Raw genomic sequence first — 24,831 nt, forward strand, 5'->3', positions numbered from 1 at the left:
AATCGAAATTAGTGTCAACATTGAAAACATTATTTATATCCTGTTTGATGACAAATACACTGACGAGAAGCACATAAACACAAATGTCAGGATCTTTAAAGGGTGATTGTCGTCACGCATAGCAACGTATACAACGCGTGTAAAATGTGTTGTTTAAAACTCTCCAAGGCCTGAATTAGATAAATTGACTATTGAGGGCGCTAGTGAGGCTACGTGCGTACATATTACAATTATCTGTCATTAAAATTAAAATGCGTATTCATAATATGTAATACAGCAAAAAACAGTATCAAGCGACACCCGGGGCAGACTATCCTGACTTTAGCAAATACGGATAGTATGGCAGGGGATTATTAATTTTTGCATATTTATTGTTTTAGGGTTCATGATATCGACGAATATCGGGTTTTTTTGCAAGTAATACACGACTTCCTTTTTCAAATTTTTCATTAAAAATTCATTATCTGTTGAATGATTTTTTTTAGGTAATCTACCCCACTTTTTATGTATTCGAGAGTAATTTAATTTATTTTCTTCGGCGGATCAATAAAAAACAAATGATTTGAAGCACAATGGCCACCCACAACAATAATTTAATTTAAAATAATATAAACAATTATGTAACATTGAAATCTTGTTATATTAAAATGTCAAACGTTTAAAACATAGTTACTTGAAATGATTCGTATGGTTGTTCTTTTTTATTCTTATTTTATATTCAAACATAAGTGAAATCTAAAATATAACACTTCATTAAAATGACAAAATATTTCAGTCTGGCAGGTACGTAATAGTAATTCGAAGTACCAATCTGCTGAATTACTGGTACGTACTGTTTCAAAATACATGCGTGTTGAATTACTGGAACGTACTATTATTTAAAAGCGAACATGTGTTAAATTACTGGTACGTACTATTATTTCAAAGCGCATGTGTGTGTTAAACTACAGGTGCATAATTTTAATTACATACAAACTAAAGAATGCTGGTATGTACAATCAATTCACATATACATGTGTTAAGTTATTGGTATGTAGTAATCCAATGTATACAACGAATTGTTCAATGTTTTTCAATATTGTCATTCATGGAACTTAAAACATTTATAGCAAACGAAGCGTAGTTGATTAGAAAAATTATCTATTTGATTTTATAGCCAAAGAAACGTTGAATACACAATATTTCTCAAACGATCAAATACAGAAACGCTGAAAAAAAGACAGTTGTTTGAAAGGTCAAATGCAGGAACGTCGATCATTCAATAATGCTCATAGAAATTTGAATTACTACCAGCGTGTACACATTTCTAATTGATGACTGTATGTACAGTATGTCAACGTACTGTACAGTATGTCAACGTTGTCAGCGTGTACAACATTTTGACTGTTGATAGCGTGTACAACTGTTGTCAGTGTGTACAACATTTCAACTGTTGTCAGCTTGTACAACATTTTAACTGTTGTCAGCGTGTACAACATTTTAACTGTTGTCAGCTTGTACAACATTTTAACTGTTGTCAGCGTGTACAACATTTTAACTATTGTCAGCGTGTACAACATTTTAACTGTTGTCAGTGTGGACAACATTTTAACTGCTGTCAGCGTTTACAGAATTTTAACTGTTATCGGCGTGTACAACATTTTAACTGTTGTCAGCTTGTACAACATTTTAACTGTTGTCAGCGTATACAACATTTTAACTGTTGTCAGCTTGTACAACATTTTAACTGCTGTCAGCGTTTACAACATTTTAACTGTTGTCAGTGTGTTCAACATGTTAACTGTTGACAGCGTGTTCAACATGTTAACTGTTGTCAGCGTGTTCAACATGTTAACTGTTGACAGCGTGTACAACATTTTAACTGTTGACAGCGTGTACAACATTTTAACTGTTGTCAGCGTGTACAACATTTTAACTGTTGTCAGCGTGTACAACATTTTAACTGTTGACAGCGTGTACAACATTTTAACTGTTGACAGAGTGTACAACATTTTAACTGTTGACAGCGTGTATAACATTTTAACTGTTGACAGCGTGTACAACATTTTAACTATTGTCAGCGTGTACAACATTTTATCTGTTGTCAGCGTGTACAACATTTTAACAGTTGCCAGCGTGACGATATATATAACCATTGAACTATTAACAATTTGTGTTTGATTACTATAACCTAAACCAAGTAAGACATATTATATTGCTATACCGGAAATACAATTTTCAAAAGAAAAACCATGCACTGACTCAAGTTAAAAACGTGAGCAATAACCATCAGTAGTTATACATACTTTGAAAAGCTAGGGCAATAAATGCAACACATTGAATGAGGTAATGTTGATTATGGCTCGTTGCACTGCAGGGATATTCTCGTTCGTATTCAAAATACTCTAGATGATTGTCACGCCATTCGTCTGCATCTTCTCTGAGTTGTTCCGATGGCGGTTTATACGCACAGAGCCCATCGAGTAGAAACTGAACATTGTCATAGAGCTCTGGTGCCCTTGCGTCGGTGTCACCACACGCCACTTGCTCATCGTAAATACAATACGTCAGCCATGCTGTCTCCAGGCATGATATGGCAAACGGTGATTTGATGCGACGCGCCGATTCCTCCAGACATCGCTCTCTGATTTTAATCACGTGATCATATGGCAGACTATCTGTTTCGGACATAACAAAAGAGCATTAATAAAGAACGGTTAGACTCCACCATATACATAGCGATTTCTCACTCAACTAAAACTCACTTACCCAGTGTGAATTCACCAAGATCTCACATGAGAAAGCGACAGGGATGATTACATGTTTCAAAAACTGACCGATTACGTAACATGTATCATGTCCGATGCATTTGGTGAGTAATTTCAGTTTATTTCCAAAAATTTAGTTGTGGGTGAACATTTTTATAACCATGCTGTCTAACGGACTAAAGACAATTGATTTGAATATACATACTCCGGGTATACACATTAAGGCTGTTTACACACAAAAAGTATTGAATAAATTAGTTACATTATACTCTATCTTGTTCAAATTAGCATTAACTGTCTATGGAATTGTGAATAAATTAACAGTGAGGAATGGGAGTTACGGGAAACATACATTCACTCATGTTTGCATTGCATTGAAAGGGTTATTACATTTATAGCTACATAGTCACGATAATATTCTTGCGCATGTCAAAGGTCACCTACCATCTATGGTGTCGTTACATAACCCAAATAAGCTGTAATAATTGATCACATTTTGCAAGAGACTGACCAGTGTTGTGTAGTTGGTTGTTCCTACATCAGAGTCGCACGGGTCTGCCAGTAAACACTCAAGACGTACCTACAAAAAAACGAACCATCATAATAATAACAACAAGGTGTTGTCCTTATAAAGAAATTTGAATAACATCGACTACTACAAAATTTTCGATTAACCCAGTAACAATTATGCTACGTGCATTTTAATAATGTACTTTTTACTTGTAGTATATTGATTATGGTGTTTAATTACTAACCTTAAGAAAGTTACACGTGAACACCGGAGGTGATTGGTCCCAGTTAATAGGGTCGAACATAAAGGCGTCACCTTCCTCGCGACATTCATCTACGTCACATGTCTGAAAGATAATAGATATTACATCATTTCTATATGTAACGTCCTCTAGTGACCAAGTGCTTATGTGACGTAATTGGGAGGTCGTTTGTAGTGTGGATATCATTTTGATTTGTATTCGTGCATCAATCAAGATTTTGGTTTATGTTTTACAAATAGACGGCGAACGATTACATAAACATAACACAATTATCGATTTGATTTGTATTGCTTTCAATCATTTTGATGTCACAAAAGCGCCAATGGAACCAAATTATATTTTACCAAAATGAAAAATTAGTCCGGTAATCTAATTTTTTGTATTTTGACCAATTGTCCAACCTCTACATGATAACCTGCCTCGGCAAAATCTCAAAAATCTCAGAAAAACAAGATCATATGTCCGTAGACAATTAAAAATAATTAAGGGGGCGGTCTTCGCGCTGCGCATGTACGGCATTTGTGTTCATGTACATTGATTTTCCCACAATTCAAATCCTTTTTTCTAATGTATTAGTAACACACAGTCAAAGTCGCCATATTTGTTCGTATTAGTCCCATATCAGGCACATGCGTGGCGTGACAACTGCCGCCCATGAAAATATTTGCAAAACTACACTACATCTATAAATGTATTAATTTTGATGACGTCAGATTGTCAAAGCATGAGTACAATAATGTTTGACTCCTGACGTCATTCGAACGACCCAGATAACAACGTATGTATAATCAGTATAGATCTGAAGTGTTATGATAATGTTTCGTGTCGTATGTGTCTAATCTCTCAAATGTCGAACTTGGACAAGCCTTTTGTGACCCGATTCGAGATGTCACGTGACCCAAAATGCCTGATATGATAGAACATTTTATTATATTCGCATGTATTTCCAGATTTCCAACGTGAAAAAAATGTGATTCACATTATTGAAGTCTATACTACATACAGGAAATACATTTGATTTTACATTTAATTTATTCCAGAACACCTATACTATAATAACAATTTTAAAATATAATTTTTTGAGATCAGAAATTCGCTAATAATAATTAGATAATGAACATGCATGTTTTTCATATTTAAACTTGTCATGTCTGTGGATTACCCCAGAGCATTTCAATGAAATGAGATCATTATATACTATATATATTATATTATGTAAATTTAGAAATTATTATTATGCATAAATTTTAACCCAAAACTTATTAAGTCTGTGTATTGTTCCATCGAACATATGTATCAAGTTTCACCATTAATTCATGAAAAAAATCGATGGAAAGCCAACAATTAATTATGCAAATTTGGTGATTATTATAAATGTATATAACCCAAAACAAATTAGATTGTTGCATTGTCTTAAACTCAGGTAATTAATATGTACAAATTTTAATGTAAATCTCATAAGGTCTGCGCGGTGTCATTGATCATCAATGTAACAGTATTTGAGAACAATGGAAAAGCCACAAATCGACTAGTCATTATGCAGAATAGGTGATCAATATGCAGATTTTTAATGAAAAGTAATTAGGCCTGTGCATAGTCCTGGAGAATCTATGTATCGGGTTTTAATAAAATGTAATGATTAGTACTTGAAATATCAGTGGGAAAACCAAAACTTAACTAATTATTCAAGGTGGTTAATATGCACGGATATTAATCCAAAATCCAGGTCTGTGCATTGTCTAATAACATATATGCACCAAGTTACATTGTCATGTGATCATTAGTACTTGGGATATCATTGTAAATGTAAAAAAATAGACTAATCGTTATGCAAATTAAGTAATTAATATGCATGGTTTGTCAATATCATCATCATTGGCCATATCGTATATGTAAGTTTCATTGAAGAATTAGCTAATTATCATGTACATTAGGTAATTAGTATGCAGCAATATGCAAAAGCATTTATGCATCAAGTTTCATCAAAACCCAACACACGGTTCAACACACACTGAAACAGGCGGACACACATACATACACACATATATACAGACGCACTAACAGTGGAGACTCCCATTGTGTGCTTGCACACGGGAGTCAGCATACCTAAGAATTTAACAAAACAATTGACAAATATACTACATAATCAAATTAGTAATGGTATTATGTGTTAACCCCATGGTATCCATACAGTGCCGCCAGGTGTTTCGAAAGGAGTGAGCATATCCTGCTCTATAACTGCGAGATCTCACGTATTGTGTGAAGCACGCGGACTAAACGTCTACCGCAAAGATCGATTTGATTTTGAACTCAAATTACTTTTTTTTTATAGCTCAAAGTTGAATGGGAAATACTGCGTTTTGATAACATTAATTCATCGAAATTGACCATCATCAAATGTGTACAGCATACTATTGAGCGTTGAAATTTGCCAAAAAATCGCGTTTGTCGGATGACCTTTATTTGTCCTGTTTCAACGTTCGATTATAACGCGGGATCTCGAAGTGAACAGTAAATGGTCCATTGAATATGGTAACAATATATTTTTAAAAGTTGAATTTTGGTGATTATCACGAATTTAGGTCGTTGAATTAATTTTCTAGACTGAAGAAAGTTGTACGTGTGGCAATTTGTCGATTGGTAGTTAATTTTCATAGGCAAAATATATGTATAACAATCACTTGTACGTTTATAGTCTAGTACTCGGCACAATTTTTCTGCCGATTGTTATTATGGATAATACTTAAAATGCATGGTAACGTTGTTCGTTAGTATGTGACCATGTGTCGTTTTAGTATTATTGTGTGTGCGTATATGTTATTATGTCTGGATCGTCATGGCCACAGAATGTGGTCTACCCAGCGTACCTAAGTCACCATATTTTATTTCTAACTTCCCTCTATTTTTTAAATAGTTTTATGCATGGGACGCCTTTCACGTGGTTTTGAACTGCAATGAAATGTAAATTCAACCCAGCAAGCATAGCAATCAAGTCAACGCTTGCTCATAACGCATGGACCACCACTAAATTCATTTGTGTTGTTAAAACACACATTCACAGTAACAAACTATTTGTTTTTTGTCATCCATTGTTTTGAATCTAAATGCAAACTCATAAATAAAGAAACAACAAGTTCGTTTTTTGGGCTGTACGTTACCGGCTTGGCAACGACAAACTTTCTTTTGTCTCTATTCACGTACGGGTAGACAGACGATGATTTATTTCATATATATATATATATATATGACACGACCCCTTCGACCAGGTAAGCAATAGTACACATCGCTAACCTCGTATACGCATGATCTGGTACACGTGACCGATCTATTTATTTGATTAACAACATACAGAGGCTATGTTTTGTGTTTTCAATCAATAGTTTTGTCAAAGCGTTCCCATTTTTAGAATGGGTAGAAAAGTCAACTTTACTATATCATCATAGCCCGGGGTGACGTGTCTGACAGTCTGGCTAGCTTTGATAGTCACGGACATCGAGTTATTTATAGCATTGCACATGCTGATGTACACACTATACAAACGACATTTGTTTGCAATATTTTCAATTGTTTCAAATATATGCAATTGTTTGTCGAGGAATGAAAACACGGCCAACACAGATATGCCTGGTGATTTTTAAACCAGAACATATATGCAGTTCAGTCTCTCGGCATTTAACATGGTGGCTTCGCTGTATCATTATCATGTCATTTTAAAAGAATCTTTGTTCATGGAAAGGGCTGGGTTTCAGACAGCCGCGGCCATGACAATGTAATTGTCAATAAAAGTAACTTGTTTTGACTGTGTACGTTGCTTTGTCAGATACTCTCAGATGGTCTGTAACTAAATTAATTCAGTTTGCAATCATGCAATATACAAATTCTTTTTTGAACAATGATAACCCCGGGGACAATCATTAAATTCTTATTGAAGATATTGATGTATATATGATATGTTAATGATGATGTATTTCTCATTTCTGAATGTACTTTTGGTGAATTGATATTGAGGGAACATAATGAAGAAGTTCTTTAGAGTTAATTTAGATAGTGAAACATCCAACAATTTAAAACAACAAAATCTGGTTGTTGCCCGTTATGAGACAACAATATTATTTTAAAGATTAGTTTGGTTGTCATCGATACTTAAGACATGATGAAATCGGCACCTTAGCATATATTTTTTATTTTGAACAATATTAATTCAGGTAAACCTGAATATCAACGATTCTTTCAAACTAAGTTTCGATTGGAGGGATAGTTCTATAGGCTGATAATAATAATACAAATATATTTATGTGCTTTGTTGTATCTTGATGCCTAACAATCCAAACTTATCCTTAACATGAAGTGTGTGTGTGCCAACTATTCAAGTTTACCAAGGCATCGCCTTAAGAAGTGTTACAAGGTCGTTTATTGTTATAGCTACTAGTCAAATTAAAATGACAAAAAAGTATACAATAAAACGTGTTAGTACGTAGTTATCATGTATTCCATTTGTCTATATTCGTATAAATATATGTGACAACAGTGGATGCTGCGTTGTCTTAAATATGTGATTTGAATTTCTGATAATCGTGGTTGTGTTCAGTGGCGGATCCAGAGGGGGGCCGGGGGCCACCCCCCTCAACGCATAACGATTTATATCATCTGGATGACGCATATCTTCTCTGCGATTTACGCTCCGTATTTTAAGCGAAGCTTGGACCCCCCCCCCCAATACATTTTGCTGGATCCGCCACTGGTTGTGTTTTCTACATAACCCTTCACTCATCGTTGTTTGTTCGGGCTCTCTAGAAACGTTGCTGTCGCTGACTGCGCTTAAACTTCTTTGAAACACAATTGCTATCGGATAACCATACATAACTAGCCACCACAATAATAGTATCCATTAAAGGGCGTAATCGTCGCACCACGCATGCGCGAGATATATGGGTCTCATATAAGCAAAAATGGTGACTTTGACTGTTGCGCAGATCAACGAGTAAAAAATGAGACGTTACCAAGCTCCAATTAGGTATTTTAGGTAATTGGAAGGTATCGAAGGAGTCATCGTCCGCGCCCAGGTCAAACCTCATACTTGGAATGTGTGAAAATCAATGTTCATCAACACAAGTGTCGCACATGCGCAGCGCGGCGACTATCGCCCTTTAAAGGTAACTAATGGGCCTAGGCTTGCTATTTGTTAAAGCTGCAAGACAAAATGTCTCACATATATATATAATTTCAACTCACGTTCCAAAACAAGTGTGTACAGGGAGAGTGACTGTTTTTTTATTGTTGTGCTTCTCACTTTTTAGTGTGAATATTCTGGGAGTCTTCTGAAATAAGGTGGGAAAACTTATAGTGTATTCATTGAAAACGTATACACCACCCCATCCCAGTTTGAGAGTAAAGCCCATAAACCTGTATATAATACCCGACGAATGTTTAGTGTATCCACAATGTAAAACTGTTGAACAACATCCGTCACCTTCCGCTCACGGTTTCAAATGTTATGGCCATGACCATTATAGTAATCTTCGACTTCGAAATATTTTATTTGCCCTTTTCAAAATTATGGTTGAAAAGAAAACAATATTATGTATATTCTAGATATGAACGCGATTACCTTCTATAAACTGCAGTTGAAAATGTTGGTTTTAACAAGTAACAAATGTATATGTTCCACCTCGGTCTGCTGACCCAACCAATCGACAAAAGAGTAATAGTATTAAATATGCACATATGTTTTGTCTGATTCGATAATACGTGGTAATCTCCCGACAAGCTTATATACATCTGTCTAATCCATGCATACACACGCGTGTGTTCAATAATTAGCTCGTCTGCAGTAACCTTGCCATATTGCACTCAATAATCTGAACCAATGATCCTTTAAATTTGCAAAATCACAACTGAGCTGGTAAAAAAAAACTTCTTTTGTATAAAATCGTCACCAGGCTCTGCTTCGAGAAAAGCTTCAAATTTAATTAGTAGGTATTCATGGGCATCCACGTTGCTATATAATTAAAAGTATTGTACGCGCTTTCTGTGCATCAATCGCGTGATTATTATGTGTGAAAGAGCTACTTGGTCGGGTCCGTAAAGGCGTGCCGTTAAACGGAGTTTTATTGTTGCCAATTGACTGCACTATGATAACGATCGATCACAGACAGTCACAATCACAAACACAAGAGCATATATTGTGAAGAAGATAATATTAATGATTACAGATATTGGCGATCTACTCCCAGCTAGGATTTCTGCTAGAATTACTACGTCCGTTCACTTGTCTGTCTGTCTGACTGACTATATTTTCCTACATGCACGTATTTCCTCTTCTGTGATTTTAATTGGTTGGGTACATTACGTTCAAACTTGACAAGCAGACCACATCTACAGTCCAGTAGTTGAAACAACAACAAAATCCTGCTAATAATTGCCATAGCAGCAGCTAAAAAATGAACAAATCTTCAACAAACTGTATCGCCTCTTACAAGTAAAACTCCCGAACATATTTCATCTTACTGTGTGTCTATATGAACTTTTTAGTGATTTTTTGTCATGGACCGGCTCTCCTCATACTTGAACAGTGTATCCTGTCCTATTATTGCCATGGCAACGGCAAACAAAATGATTGTTGGCGCTCCTCGGCAGATCACCGATCAGCCTACCCGCATGTAGTTACATTATCCATTACAAAAGTCACGTACACAATAGTAAACTTCCATTCAATTAAGAAACAAGATATTCTTAAACAGAAAAATTCAACTGTCCAAGGTAATGGTCACAGTTATTCTCAAATTTCTTTACAAGTATCAACAATCGCCACCCAATCTGGCAACGTGTTCCGCGTGTCAGCTATACATGATACAAATGAACAGTTTCACACAGTGAGATGACAGCTTGTATAAGTGGACTATAGTTCTGTGTCAGGCCCGTAGCCAGAACTTTTGAATAGGGGGTTCGAAACAACAATAATATATTTGATGTGAAACGTGTGAATTTTATAATATTCAAAAATTGAGCTCTGTTACAGACATTTTTATATTCTCGGTTTTAAATTCACTTGTTTACTTTGTGTTACGTTGGTAAGTTATTTCACATAACATCTTTGAACTATTTTACCATTTTGAGAAGGGGCCCTGAGCCATTCCCCACCCACAGACAAACACACCCACACCCTTGATCCACCACGGCAAAATGTTGTACACAAAAAAGACAAGACTGTACGTATCTTAGCATTATTGTCTGAGCATTTTAAGGTAGAATGCTACTCAAGAGGTTTTACGTTCTTTGCAGATGTTAGCGCACATAAAAGTGAAACGATTTCATGTCGAAATCTGTCTACAATTATTCATTTTAATATTAGTAAATTTTGTATTATGTAATTTTATTTCTGTACAGGGCCTCAGTCTATCGTACAAAATGTAATGGGTAGAAAAGTGCATAGCACGTTTTAAAAACAATACAACATCCATGTAAACATATGGTACTAAGTTAAGCTGGCTTCATATTTATCTCGTCACTTGAAAACTTTTAAAAGATACAGAGCTGGTTGATATATAGTGTGGCAGTTTGTGTAGCGACGAAGTAAGCCCAGACTGTCAGTATTTGCATAATTGCACAGGGTTATTGACAAAAGATCAGCCCTTAGATCATTATATAATGGACATATAAAAACAAATTGAATTTCATTCTCTACCATGCTAAATCCAAACGTATCACTGCAAAAACAACAAATTTATTGATCAAACTGTATTTTTGTATGTCTGCCTAATTCAACATTATGTTTATGGCCAAAACAGCAAAAACTCGTCAGTATATATTTTAGTCTATAATTGCTTGCCAATAAATCTCCCAGGTTATAATACTACTTTGATTTTTTCGAAAGTACACAGCTTAGATGATTGTGAAATTGAGGCATGCCATTCTTGCTGACAACAATTTTATTCTTTGAGTAAATATCTCTAAGAAATGTGCAGTATCTCCAACTTGTTTTTCAAACCAGACAATGCCGAAACCATATTTGAACAGGAGATTTTTATGTGGGTTTCCCAAGTAAGTCTGCTGGTCTTGTCTAATCGTTTTAGCATGATATAACATGTTTTGGGGTTCCAGCTATTTTTTACTTCAAGTAATTTTAACCAATATGAGATACAGCCCTTGAAATATCCACAGCATAATGGCAGCCTTCCACATTCGTCCAACATCGCTACATTGTTTGCACAACTATTAACACTAGGTAGATATCTGCAAAATGTTGTCTGTACCCTCTCGATTTCCGAATTTTCGTACACCCAAATCGCTACCATAAGAAATAGCTGGCACAATGATTGCATCAAACAAATTAAATGCACTAACCAATGGCATACCACCAAGTTTCTTACAGTATGTAAATTTGTTGGTTCATTGTAAATCTGTTTTTAGAGGGCGGTAAAATAATATGCATATAGTGGCAGTTTAGCAGCGGTCTCACTAGACTTCAATGACTACATCTGTTTTGTATGAACCCACTAAAAATATAGTAAATTTTTTTAAGACATCACAAAAAAAAACGTGTAAAAAAATATGTTTGAAAAATATGATTCATCGCACAGTTTCAGTGCTGAAGCAACACTGTGGGGTAAATTGTTGGCTGCAAGATGCTCTACGATCTATACAACTCGTGATGATAAATCTTTCTTAAATCATTTTTTAATGATTAGTTTAACCCGTAGCTGTACACTATTGTCCAATAACACAGGATACACGTACTAATACAATAAGTTGACTACATTTGGCTGATACACATAACATAACAGTATATATGCCATCATTAACTTGAAGAAAACAAAACTAATGAACCAAATTAGGAAAGTACTGTGTCGTGTTGTCGTGTCAATCCCGTTCGATCCCCACACTTTAGTAATTGAGCGAACAATAGCATAAGACAAACTGCACCACATCCTTCAGAGAGTGACTATCATTACATTATTGTTTCAATGTTGTTTTAATATTTAACATCAGCTGCTTGAACGCGATCTTCATTACACCATCGCGGAATCACCGAATAAAAGCTTGCCCATTTAAAACAACTTTTCTTTATTTGCTGCTGTTGAGCTGACACGGCGTAACTTCACCATTGACATTTAAAATCCGTAATTACTATACAATTTCGGCTGAGTCTGATAGTTACCTCACTGAGTCAAGTGATTTAAACGATGAAAAATATTTTAATTAATACTGTTCATTATGTTCTAATCTACGATCATAATTCTATTCTCTTACAAAATTTAGGGGGTTCGTCCGAACCCCCCCGAACCCCCCCCCCCCCAAACTACGGGCCTGCTGTGTGTTCCATAAAGTAACAGACAAACACTACAAGAATCAAACTTATTCAAGATTTTCGAAACCTGAACCAAGAATTTGATATTCTTCAAGTGTAGTGTAGTTTTAAATCTCTTCATTGTTTTTACAAGAATCACCTGTAAGACTAGGAAGTAATGAAGTAGTTATTCATTGCACACTTTTTTCCATCAGAGATGTGTCTATTTGAAGACAAATTTAGAGTGTAAGAGCACAGAATTATTTTCTTACAGATTCTATGTGCAGTCTGATTATTCCAATGATTATATTGGCTATTGGTAAAGTGTTTGCATCATCAGTAAACATGTTTACATTAGATGCCACACCAATATCAAGGTCATTAATATAAATCTAAAACTAGACTGGTCCGAGAACTTAACCTTGTTGGATACCTCTGGCGACTGACTTTTTGCTACTGTTCCGAGCTTGGATCTAAGAATTGACCGTCATCTTTAGCTAGCGGTCTTGTGCGTGTCAGGACCTTTGCCACACATCGTTAGTTAGACAAACTGGTCTCAATTCAAAGGTTCCGATTCGGTCCTTTTAAACAACAGAGCGACAAAAGCAATCGTTCATCACAGGTTCTAATACAGAACAACCTAAAGTGTGACAAGTTCCTAGGCACACACATAAAGAATGCATGTTGAGATTGTGTTAGGACAAGCTGATTTACTTGTTACTAGAGAACATAGCATCTTTGATACAATTTTACCATTAATAACAATGGCTCGTGAAAAGCTACACCGGCACTGGCATATCACAAATATCTTTATGTGTAAATACGGAAGCAAGGCTCAACATCAATTCGTCTAACATAAGTTGCCTTCCTTATCAATCATTCAAGAACCTATCACATCTCTAGACTTTCATTTCGCTTAATATTCTCATCTGTCTTTTTGGCATCAACAAGCACCATTTTCACTTTATAAATTCCATGTATATGAGATTGCTATCTCTGAACTGAAAACATTTTCTCCATACCTTTTTTCTTTTTTCTAACCAGGTGCAATAAAGCTATGGACATTCAGTAGGGATAGGCCTCTGTTTCTAGCGTAAGTTAAACATATTTCCATTGACTATTTTCTAATAAATTGTACCGCATTTCACTGGCTATTTTCATTCAGCCCTAGAAGACATACCATCGGAGGGCAATATTTACCTCCTCCTGTCAACATTTGCATTTTCCGTGTCGAAACATTGACCGATGAAAACAACCCTGTGCACTTTTGCAATCACATCCAATCAATACGTGATAACTGCTACCAGATAACAAAAAAAACTAACATTGTTCACTATTACTGTTTCTCTAGAGAAAACCCGAACAATTGATTCCACGAGACAGAAAGTCCGACCACGTGTTGGGTCAAAAAACATCTACAATCACATTTATAAATAGATCATCTGATTCTAGTACATTCCAATAAATCCTATGAAAATTAAAGTCACCCATGATCACAACATGATTGACTGTAGGCTGTGTAATTAACCTAGATAGACTCCCATTGTGTGTTACTTTCACTACTGTTTAGAGACCGATAAACAACTCCAATAAGAAGCTTTGTTGTTTTATCTACCGCAACTCACAACTTAAAATCGAATTCGTAAACCTATTAACGTGTGAATCATGCACATCAGTTACTGCATAAAAGTTGCACACATATGGAAGCCCATCTCTTCTGTCTAGACGGTTTATGAATCACTCCAAACAAAGTTCACTGGTATCAATTTGACAGTATGTCCAAAATTAATGATGTCACAATCCTTTGCTTTTGGGTCCAGGGAAGTGATGATGTTTTTCATTATGTTCATCTGACCACTATAATTATTTACATTACTGTTCACAATATGGTTACAACAATATAATGTACATCAGTACCAGATAACGGAGTGATTTTTTTGAAGCAATTATTTTCCACATACAACGACAATGGTGTTGTTTATTTATCCTCTAAAGTTCACGAATTGCTACTCTATCATTCACTTGCTGCCTTCTAGTCATACCATAATAATTACACAGTATATATTCCCATGTATACACATAAGTCGTCTAATAACGTTAACACCCATCTCCATAACGTTGTTCCCATGTGTTTACAGCAGTAATAACGTTTACACAGTAGTCATCCCCATAACGTTTACACAGTAGTCATCCCCATAACGTTTACACAGTAGTCATCCCCATAACGTTTACACAGTAGCCATCCCCATAACGTTTACACAGTAGCCATCCCTATAACGTTTACACAGTAGTCATCCCCATAACGTTTACACAGTAGTCATCTTATAACGTTTACACAGTAGTCATCCCCATAACGTTTACACAGTAGTCATCTTATAACGTTCACACAGTAGTCATCCCCATAACGTTTACACAGTAGTCATCCCATAACGTTTACACACGAGTCATCCCATAACGTTTACACAGTAGTCATCCCCATAACGTTTACACACGAGTCATCCCATAACGTTTACACAGTAGTCATTCCCATAACGTTTACACAGTAGTCATCCCCATAACGTTTACACACTAGTCATCCCCATAACGTTTACACAGTAGTCATCCCCATAACGTTTACACACTAGTCATCCCCATAACGTTTACACAGTAGTCATCCCCATAACGTTTACACAGTAGTCATCCCATGACGTTTACACAGTAGTCATCCCCATAACGTTTACATATTAGTCATCCCCATAACGTTTACACACCAGTCATCCCATAACGTTTACACAGTAGTCATCCCCATAACGTTTACACAGTAGTCATCCCCATAACGTTTACATATTAGTCATCCCCATAACGTTTACACAGTAGTCATCCCCATTACGTTTACACAGTAGTCATCCCCATAACGTTTACACAGTAGCCATCCCTATAAAGTTTACACAGTAGTCATCGCCATAACGTTTACACAGTAGTCATCCCCATAACGTTTACACAGTAGTCATCCCCATAACGTTTACACAGTAGCCATCCCTATAACGTTTACACAGTAGTCATCCCCATAACGTTTACACAGTGGTCATCCCCATAACGTTTACACAGTAGTCATCCCCATAACGTTTACACAGTAGTCATCCCCATAACGTTTACACAGTAGTCATCCCCATAACGTTTACACAGTAGTCATCCCCATAACGTTTACACAGTGGTCATCCCCATAACGTTTACACAGTGGTCATCCCCATAACGTTTACACAGTAGTCATCCCCATAACGTTTACACAGTAGTCATGCCCATAACGTTTACATAGTAGTCATGCCCATAACGTTTACGCTGTAGTCATCCCATTACGTTTACACAGTAGACATCCCCATAACTGTTATACAGCAGTCATCCCCATAACGTTTACAAAGTAGTCATCCCCATAACGTTTACACAGTAGTCATCCCCATAACGTTTACACACTAGTCATCCCATAACGTTTACACAGTTGCCATCTCCATAACGTTTACACAGTTGCCATCTCCATAACGTTTACTCAGTGGCCATCGCTATAACGTTTACTCAGTGGTCATCCAAATAACGTTTACTCAGTGGTCATACCAATAACGTTTACTCAGTGGTCATCCCCATTACGTTTACTCACTGGTCATCCCCATATCATTTACACAGTGGTCATCCCCATAACGTTTACACAGTAGCCATCCCTATAACGTTTACACAGTAGCCATCCCTATAACGTTTACACAGTAGTCATCCCCATAACGTTTACACAGTAGTCATGCCCATAACGTTTACGCTGTAGTCATCCCATTACGTTTACACAGTAGACATCCCCATAACTGTTATACAGCAGTCATCCCCATAACGTTTACAAAGTAGTCATCCCCATAACGTTTACAAAGTAGTCATCCCCATAACGTTTACACAGTAGTCATCCCCATAACGTTTACACACTAGTCATCCCATAACGTTTACACAGTTGCCATCTCCATAACGTTTACACAGTTGCCATCTCCATAACGTTTACTCAGTGGCCATCGTTATAACGTTTACTCAGTGGTCATCCAAATAACGTTTACTCAGTGGTCATACCAATAACGTTTACTCAGTGGTCATCCCCATAACGTTTACTCACTGGTCATCCCCATATCATTTACACAGTGTTCATCCCATAACGTTTACACAGTAGTCATCCCCATAACGTTTACTCAGTGGTCATCCCTATTACGTTCACACAGTAGTCATTTCCATAACGTTTACGCTGCCGTCATCCCCATAACATTTACACAGTAGTCATCCCCATAACTTTTACATAGTAGTCATCCCCATAACATTTACACAGTAGTCATCCCCATAACGTTTACACAGTAGTTATCCCCATAACGTTTACAAAGTAGTCATCCCCATAACGTTTACACAGTAGTCATCCCCATAACATTTACACAGTAGTCATCCCCATAACGTTTACACAGTAGTCATCCCCATAACGTTTACACAGTAGTCATCCCCATAACGTTTACACAGTAGTCATCTCCATAACATTTACACAGTAGTCATCCCCATAAAGTTTACTCAGTAGTCATCCCCATAACGTTTACACAGTAGTCATCCCCATAACGTTTACACAGTAGTCATCCCCATAACGTTTACTCAGTAGTCATCCCCATAACTTTTACTCAGTGGTCATCCCTATAACGTTTACACAGTAGTCATCCCCATAACTTTTACACAGTAGTCATCCCCATAACATTTACACAGTAGTCATCCCCATAACGTTTACACAGTAGTCATCCCCATAACGTTTACACAGTAGTCATCCCCATAACGTTTACACAGCAGTCATCCCCATAACGTTTACACAGTAGTCATCCCCATAACGTTTACACAGTAGTCATCCCCATAACGTTTACACAGTAGTCATTCCCATAACGTTTACACAGTAGTCATCCCCATAACGTTTACACAGTAGTCATCCCCATAACGTTTACACAGTAGTCATCCCCATAACGTTTACTCAGTAGTCATCCCCATAACGTTTACTCAGTAGTCATCCCCATAACATTTACATAGTAGTCATTCTCATAACGTTTACTCAGTAGTCATTCCCATAACGTTTACACAGTGGTCATCCCCATAACGTTTACTCAGTAGTCATTCCCATAACTGTTATACAGCAGTCACCACCATAACATTTGTATACTAGCTATTCCCATGTTTACATAGTGGTCATCTTCATAACGTTTACTCAGTAGCCATCCCTATAACGTTTACTCAGTAGTCATCCCCATAACATTTACACAGTAGTCATCCTCATAACGTTTACTCAGTAGTCATTCCCATAACGTTTACACAGTGGTCATCCCCATAACGTTTACACAGTAGTCATCCCCATAACGTTTACACAATAGCCATCCCTATAACGTTTACACACTAGTCATCCCATAACGTTTACACAGTAGTCATCCCCATAACGTTTACACACTAGTCATCCCAATAACGTTTACACACTAGTCATCCCATAACGTTTACACAATAGTCATCCCTATAACGTTTACACACTAGTCATCCCATAACGTTTACACAGTAGTCATCCCCATAACGTTTACACACTAGTCATCCCCATAACGTTTACACAGTAGTCATCCCCATAACGTTTACTCAGTAGTCATCCCCATAACGTTTACTCAGTAGTCATCCCCATAACATTTACACAGTAGTCATCCTCATAACGTTTACTCAGTAGTCATTCCCATAACGTTTACACAGTGGTCATCCCCATAACGTTTACACAGTAGTCATCCCCATAACGTTTACACAGTAGCCATCCCTATAACGTTTACACACTAGTCATCCCATAACGTTTACACAGTAGTCATCCCCATAACGTTTACACACTAGTCATCCCCATAACGTTTACACACTAGTCATCCCATAACGTTTACACAGTAGTCATCCCTATAACGTTTACACACTAGTCATCCCATAACGTTTACACAGTAGTCATCCCCATAACGTTTACACACTAGTCATCCCATAACGTTTACACAGTAGTCATCCCCATAACGTTTACACAGTGGTCATCCTCATAACGTTTACTCAGTAGTCATTCCCATAACTGTTATACAGCAGTCACCACCATAACATTTGTATACTAGCTATTCCCATGTTTACACAGTGGTCATCTCCATAACGTTTACTCAGTAGCCATCCCTATAACGTTTACACAGTGGTCATCCCCATAACGTTTACACAGTAGTCATCCCCATAACGTTTACACAGTGGTCATCCCCATAACGTTTACACAGTAGTCATCCCCATAACGTTTACACAGTAGCCATCCCTATAACGTTTACACACTAGTCATCCCATAACGTTTACACAGTAGTCATCTCCATAACGTTTACACAGTAGTCATCCCCATAACGTTTACACAGTAGCCATCCCTATAACGTTTACACACTAGTCATCCCATAACGTTTACTCAGTAGTCATTCCCATAACTGTTATACAGCAGTCACCACCATAACATTTGTATACTAGCTATTCCCATGTTTACACAGTGGTCATCTCCATAACGTTTACACAGTAGCCATCCCTATAACGTTTACACAGTAGCCATCCCTATAACGTTTACACAGTGGTCATCCCCATAACGTTTACACAGTAGTCATCCCCATAACGTTTACACAGTAGCCATCCCTATAACGTTTACACACTAGTCATCCCATAACGTTTACACAGTCGTCATCCCCATAACGTTTACACACTAGTCATCCCATAACGTTTACACAGTAGTTATCCCCATAACGTTTACACAGTGGTCATCCTCATAACGTTTACACAGTAGTCATCCCCATAACGTTTAGTCATCCATAACGTTTACACAGTAGTCATCCCCATAACGTTTACACAGTAGTCATCCCCATAACGTTTACACACTAGTCATCCCCATAACGTTTACACAGTAGTCATCCCCATAAGGTTTACTCAGTGGTCATCCCCATAACGTTTACACAGTAGTCATCCCTATAACGTTTACACAGTAGTCATCCCCATAACGTTTACACAGTAGTCATTCCATAACATTTTTATACTAGTTATTCCCATGTTTACACAGTAGCCATCCACATAACTTTACACAGTACCGGTCCCCGTAGTTATGGAGATGTTGCCGTCAACATGGCGCTGACATAGATAACAATTCAACAATATATGTTTTGAGAGTATAGCTATTGTGTTACAGCGCATTGTCTTATGAAATGTGACACTATTAACAATATACACTAGTACAATACGATGTGTAGTATCAGAGCCAATCACTGTATAGCGTTTCCAATGTTACAATAGACTGTATATGACATTGACAAAGTCCAGACCCGTGTGCTTGATATATGAGTCAGTAACTAGTATACACAATATGTGCTATATACATTATTTTATACATCAAACGTTAATGTGATATGTAGGGTATGGGTACACATTTGACATAGGATTTTTCTGAAATTGTTACCCGTGACTAGGCATTTGAAAGTCAAAAACATAGAGATATCTGAACTACATTTTAAATCATAGCTGTGTGTATTTGACCAATTTTCAATTCAAAATAACCAACAGAGTATGGTTTAACGCCATGTGGAAATGGCAGTTACCCCCACGCAACCCCGTCCCCCCTACTTTTTTTTTTATTTGCTCGTTGTCATTTATTTTATGAGACTGCTCGCATAGTAATAAAATATAAATTTGTTTAGCTATTTGTTAGCCGCCCCAATTCATGACCTTCGAGGTGCGCAGAACTAACCCATCCTTACCTTGCCAGCTTTGTGACTGCAATGCGGCGAAGGGCAGGCAGGCTATGGCGGTTTCTTGCGAAAACGCGTGATTTGATTAAAACGGAGGTTTTATGTCGTATTAAAGAACAACTAAAGCAACTTTGGTCATTTTGTTCACAGCATTGTGCGTAACTATTTCATGTATTGCCGTATTTAATAAGGCAGTATGGCACCGCGCTGGTGCTTGCATCGCAGACGTATAAAAATATCTAACTCACCCTGCCAAATGCTCCGACTACCAGGACTAAGACAAACAGACTAACGGTGATAAACTTGCCCATACTGGCTATGCGTTAAATGTTGTAATATTTTCAGCGGTGGTAACTACGATCATTCAAGATTCAGCGCAGTTCTCGACTATGTAGATTTATGCAAACTGTGTGCAGTGAGTTTGGTCACGTGGTATGTGATCAACATGTCCATATGTTTACTGTGTAATAGAGACTTTTAATATTCAAATATAATGAGTATTAACAAGATGCCAGATTACTTTCTTAGTTCAATTGTTTTATTCTCCATATGTGATGGTATAGAAAATGACGTCTAGATATATAACGTATCAATATTTCACACACGTTTTTCATACGTGATATACAAGTTACCCAACAACACCGCTAAACTGAACCACATGAACAAAACAGTTTCACCTTTCGGACTTCCATAGTGAAATTGACACGATAGCACTGAGACTGAATGATATTACCAATCACAATACTTCGCTATACAGAACTTTAGTTCGAACAATACTGAAATGCAGTATCTCATTTCGTTTGTCACCAACTTCGTTTTTTTTAAATGAGCCAACTACCTACATGTACCGACGCAACGTTATCAATCTCTGGCACAACAAGTAACGTTTTTACTTTTCAATCATTATTGACAAATAAAATTAATGATATCCTTTTCGTTCTTGCATTTCATTCACGACAACAACAGCAACAATGGAACCTCCCAAGGATGTTTGCGTTGACAACGCTCTTGTATGTGCACTCCGGCTGTGATGAAGTAATTAACACTGTTTTTCCCTGCATTCTTCGCCTTGGGATACTGTAGTTCGGGTTGTGTTGGTGAACCTTTGGTAACTTTGCAGGGTGTGCGGCACAGTTAACAAACAATTGATATACATTGCCCACGACCTAATTTTACTTTTCTCATACAATGTCACGAAAGAGACATCGCTGGTCAATTTATTTTCCAAGAGTCACGTGGTTTTAACACACTATGTTGATATGGATGCTTGCTTTGCTATGCGCTTTTAGACAGTGACACGCACCGCTAATATAATCCCCTGGTCACTGTTGTGTTATTTTAGTTTGTGACACCCAGTACTAACACTGTAACTTGCATTTCTATATGATTAGGTTGTGGCACGCAGTGCTAACATGGTCCCCTGCACCGCTGTATGATTTAAAGTTGTGACACGCAGTGCTAACATTGTTGTTTGGTAAGATACATTACCTGTATTGTGCTTACAGAGTGATTGTGTTATTGATACAATGGCTGCGTGCGTGTGCGATAGACCGTGTAAATACGTCGGTAGGTTGCGAAAACATGCCATTCTATTATATTGGTCACAGTGATTTCATAAAGACAATATGGACGTGTATCGGGATGAACTTAAAGCGAAGACATAAACCACGGGACAATTGGTCATTGACAACTAAATTGTGCCAGGTCATTTTTAGACTATTAAAAAGACATTTATTGTGTTTGCGAGTTTGTCACTTTTGTATATAATCCTCGAATGGTTTCTGATTTTTGTTTGAATGATAATAATTCTTTTCCTCGTGTTAGATTTACGACAGAGCATTGTCGCTTTTAATTGTTGCTAGTTACAGAATGGTGTTATTGATTTACATGGTAGGTTGTTTGGAGCGTGCAGGAAGAATTTCATCACTGGATGCTTTACCATACGTAATAGAAGTAACATGTTTTCCGAATCGAAGATACTAGCGTGACACTATATATATGTTTTGTTTACGTACCATCAACGTATAATAAACAAATGCTTTCGTACGCTACGGTTTGCAGTCATCCTCGTCTTATATATACTTTGAATAACAATAAATGAATTGAAAGTTATATTGCAAATATAATTGTAACTCACCCTGCTAACAGCCTCGACTACCAGAACTAAGATAATCAAACTAACTGGGATTAGCTTGATCATACTGGCTTAGCGTTAAATGTTGTGATCTACTCGGCGGTGACACTTTTGTTATTGGGGATTCAGCGCTGTACTTAACCATGTTCATTTATGCAAACTGCATGTATTGAGTCGATCACGTGACCTTCACGGTCGTCAACCAGTAACATTCCAGTAGTTGGGATATTTGATTGGTAAATAAATCTATGAGCGTCATCTAGTAACATTCCAGTTGTTTAGGTTATTCGTAATTTGCAAGGGAGTCAGATTGTCATGAAGGTCTGTTGATGAAGACCGCTGTTCAACGGTATCACGTGTTGGTTTCTGATGCTTACGCCCGTCTGTTCTTAGTTACAGCAAGTGGCGTGAGCATGTTAATAAACCCGATCCCACTGAACAGATATGAAATTGAACTTGTTAACTAATTAATTTCATAAATGGTTTAAGTGAACAAGCTGGTGAAAACGTGACTGGCCTTGTTGTTTGGACGTATCGGTTTTGACACAATGAAGACTCAGATTACATATTTTTGTCCCTTAACATATTTTGGCTTCGAGTTATAAAATTCATTGCATAAGCAAGCTATGTCAAATGAAAATTTAATATTTCTATCTCATTCTCGGTACAGAATTCATTATTCGTATCACAAGGTATTCGGGTATTTCTATTAAAGTCCTTCATTTAATGATTGTATCGTTGCGAGTTCAAATCGGTTTCAAGCTTAAAAAAATGTTGTTACATTTATTACTATGTTTTGGATTGTGAATTTTCTCACCTACATTCGGTCATAATCTGCCCCACGGTTCTGTGCTGAAATGTACGATTACCATGTAGCAGTGTTCCACGCCCTGGACAACACAAGGTTTTACGGGTTTCTGTTGGCAACTAAAAGCTTAAAGAGTGATCTATTTTATCACCACAGGTTGTGCATCGAATATAGATTGCATTTATTTAATGGGATTCCTAGTATTGAGTACTGTAGAGCAATTTATAGTGACCAAGGACAAACACAACAAGGCTGATCAACATATACAAGTATATATCAACGCAATACGTCGAAGAAGAAACTATGTACTCACTATACGCACAGAAATGCCTCGAAGCGAATATTCTAGCCTCAATTCTGCGCACGAATGTCAGATAGGTGTTAAACTAATCTGCTACGAGATGTCTACTTTAGCATTACACAGTCTAGTCCATTCGGAGCGGTCTGGTTTGATGTTATAGCTTAGGGCTACACAATGTCGGTACGGTTTCTGTTCGCCGCACATTGTCTTTTACTGTGTTTTTTTTACTGTGTCACAGACATCACAGAATACGTGCATACATTATATGTACTTAGATTCGGTTAGTCAGATTCTCGTGAAGGTCTCTATTGATGAAGACCGCTGTTCAACGGTGTCACGTGTTGGTTCCTGGTGCTCATGTCCGTCTGTTCTTTGGTTGCCACGACGGACCTAACTTAAATGCTGGTGACCATAGCTGAATGGAAATAAACTATATGCGGCACAAATAACTCCGATAACACATGCCAAGCTTAATAACGTTCATATTACCCTTCCATGTGATTACGTATGTTTATCAGTAATGTGCCTGGTTAAAGGGCGGTAGTCGTCGTGTCGCGTCCTGTTCAATATGGGACTCATAGCGACGTATACAACGCGTGTAATATACATTGTTTATTTACATGACATTCGAACACGCGCTGCGCGACGACCACCGCAATGTTATATTTCGTTAACATATCTGCATGGTACTGTTTGGACTCACCATCCTAATTGTTACAATAATCCACAGACCCACACCCTAAATTGGGTATGCTGTGGCTAGAAATAAGATAACTTGGTCACCGAATTCGAGTTTCGAGTTTCGAGTTCTTAGCCCTCATGTCAAAATGGTGTTTTTATTTCACTCGAAATGCTCACAATTCCATTTCTTTCAACTTCCGTGTGTGTTCAAGACGCTCTTGTATACCTAATACATATTTATATGTAGTTTTAGTCTCGGAAGAGGGAATCTCAGTCACCCAGGGCTCCCTCAATATAGTCGTGAGATCATGAAC

General features: G+C 37.2%; 1 protein-coding gene across 2 annotated transcripts; it reads right to left on the reverse strand.

The window, feature by feature from the left end:
* Positions 1 to 499: 499 nt before the first annotated feature.
* LOC102802871 (uncharacterized) lies at positions 500 to 22,839 on the reverse strand. Of its 2 annotated transcripts, none has more exons than XM_085494864.1 (4): positions 22,731 to 22,839; positions 3,503 to 3,604; positions 3,192 to 3,327; positions 500 to 2,657 (listed from the first exon to the last, which is right to left on the reverse strand). In XM_085494864.1, exons 1-4 carry the CDS (start codon positions 22,791 to 22,793, stop codon positions 2,269 to 2,271), a joined length of 690 nt encoding a protein of 229 aa, XP_085350990.1. In that variant the 5' UTR covers positions 22,794 to 22,839; the 3' UTR covers positions 500 to 2,268. The 2 variants fall into 2 exon arrangements, with proteins under 2 accessions (XP_085350990.1, XP_085350991.1); XM_085494865.1 differs by lacking the exon at positions 22,731 to 22,839 and adding an exon at positions 20,842 to 21,018.
* Positions 22,840 to 24,831: the final 1,992 nt, after the last annotated feature.

This window comes from Saccoglossus kowalevskii, chromosome 21 (genome assembly GCF_978046115.1).
Source record: "Saccoglossus kowalevskii chromosome 21, keSacKowa6.1, whole genome shotgun sequence".
NCBI lineage: Eukaryota > Metazoa > Hemichordata > Enteropneusta > Harrimaniidae > Saccoglossus > Saccoglossus kowalevskii.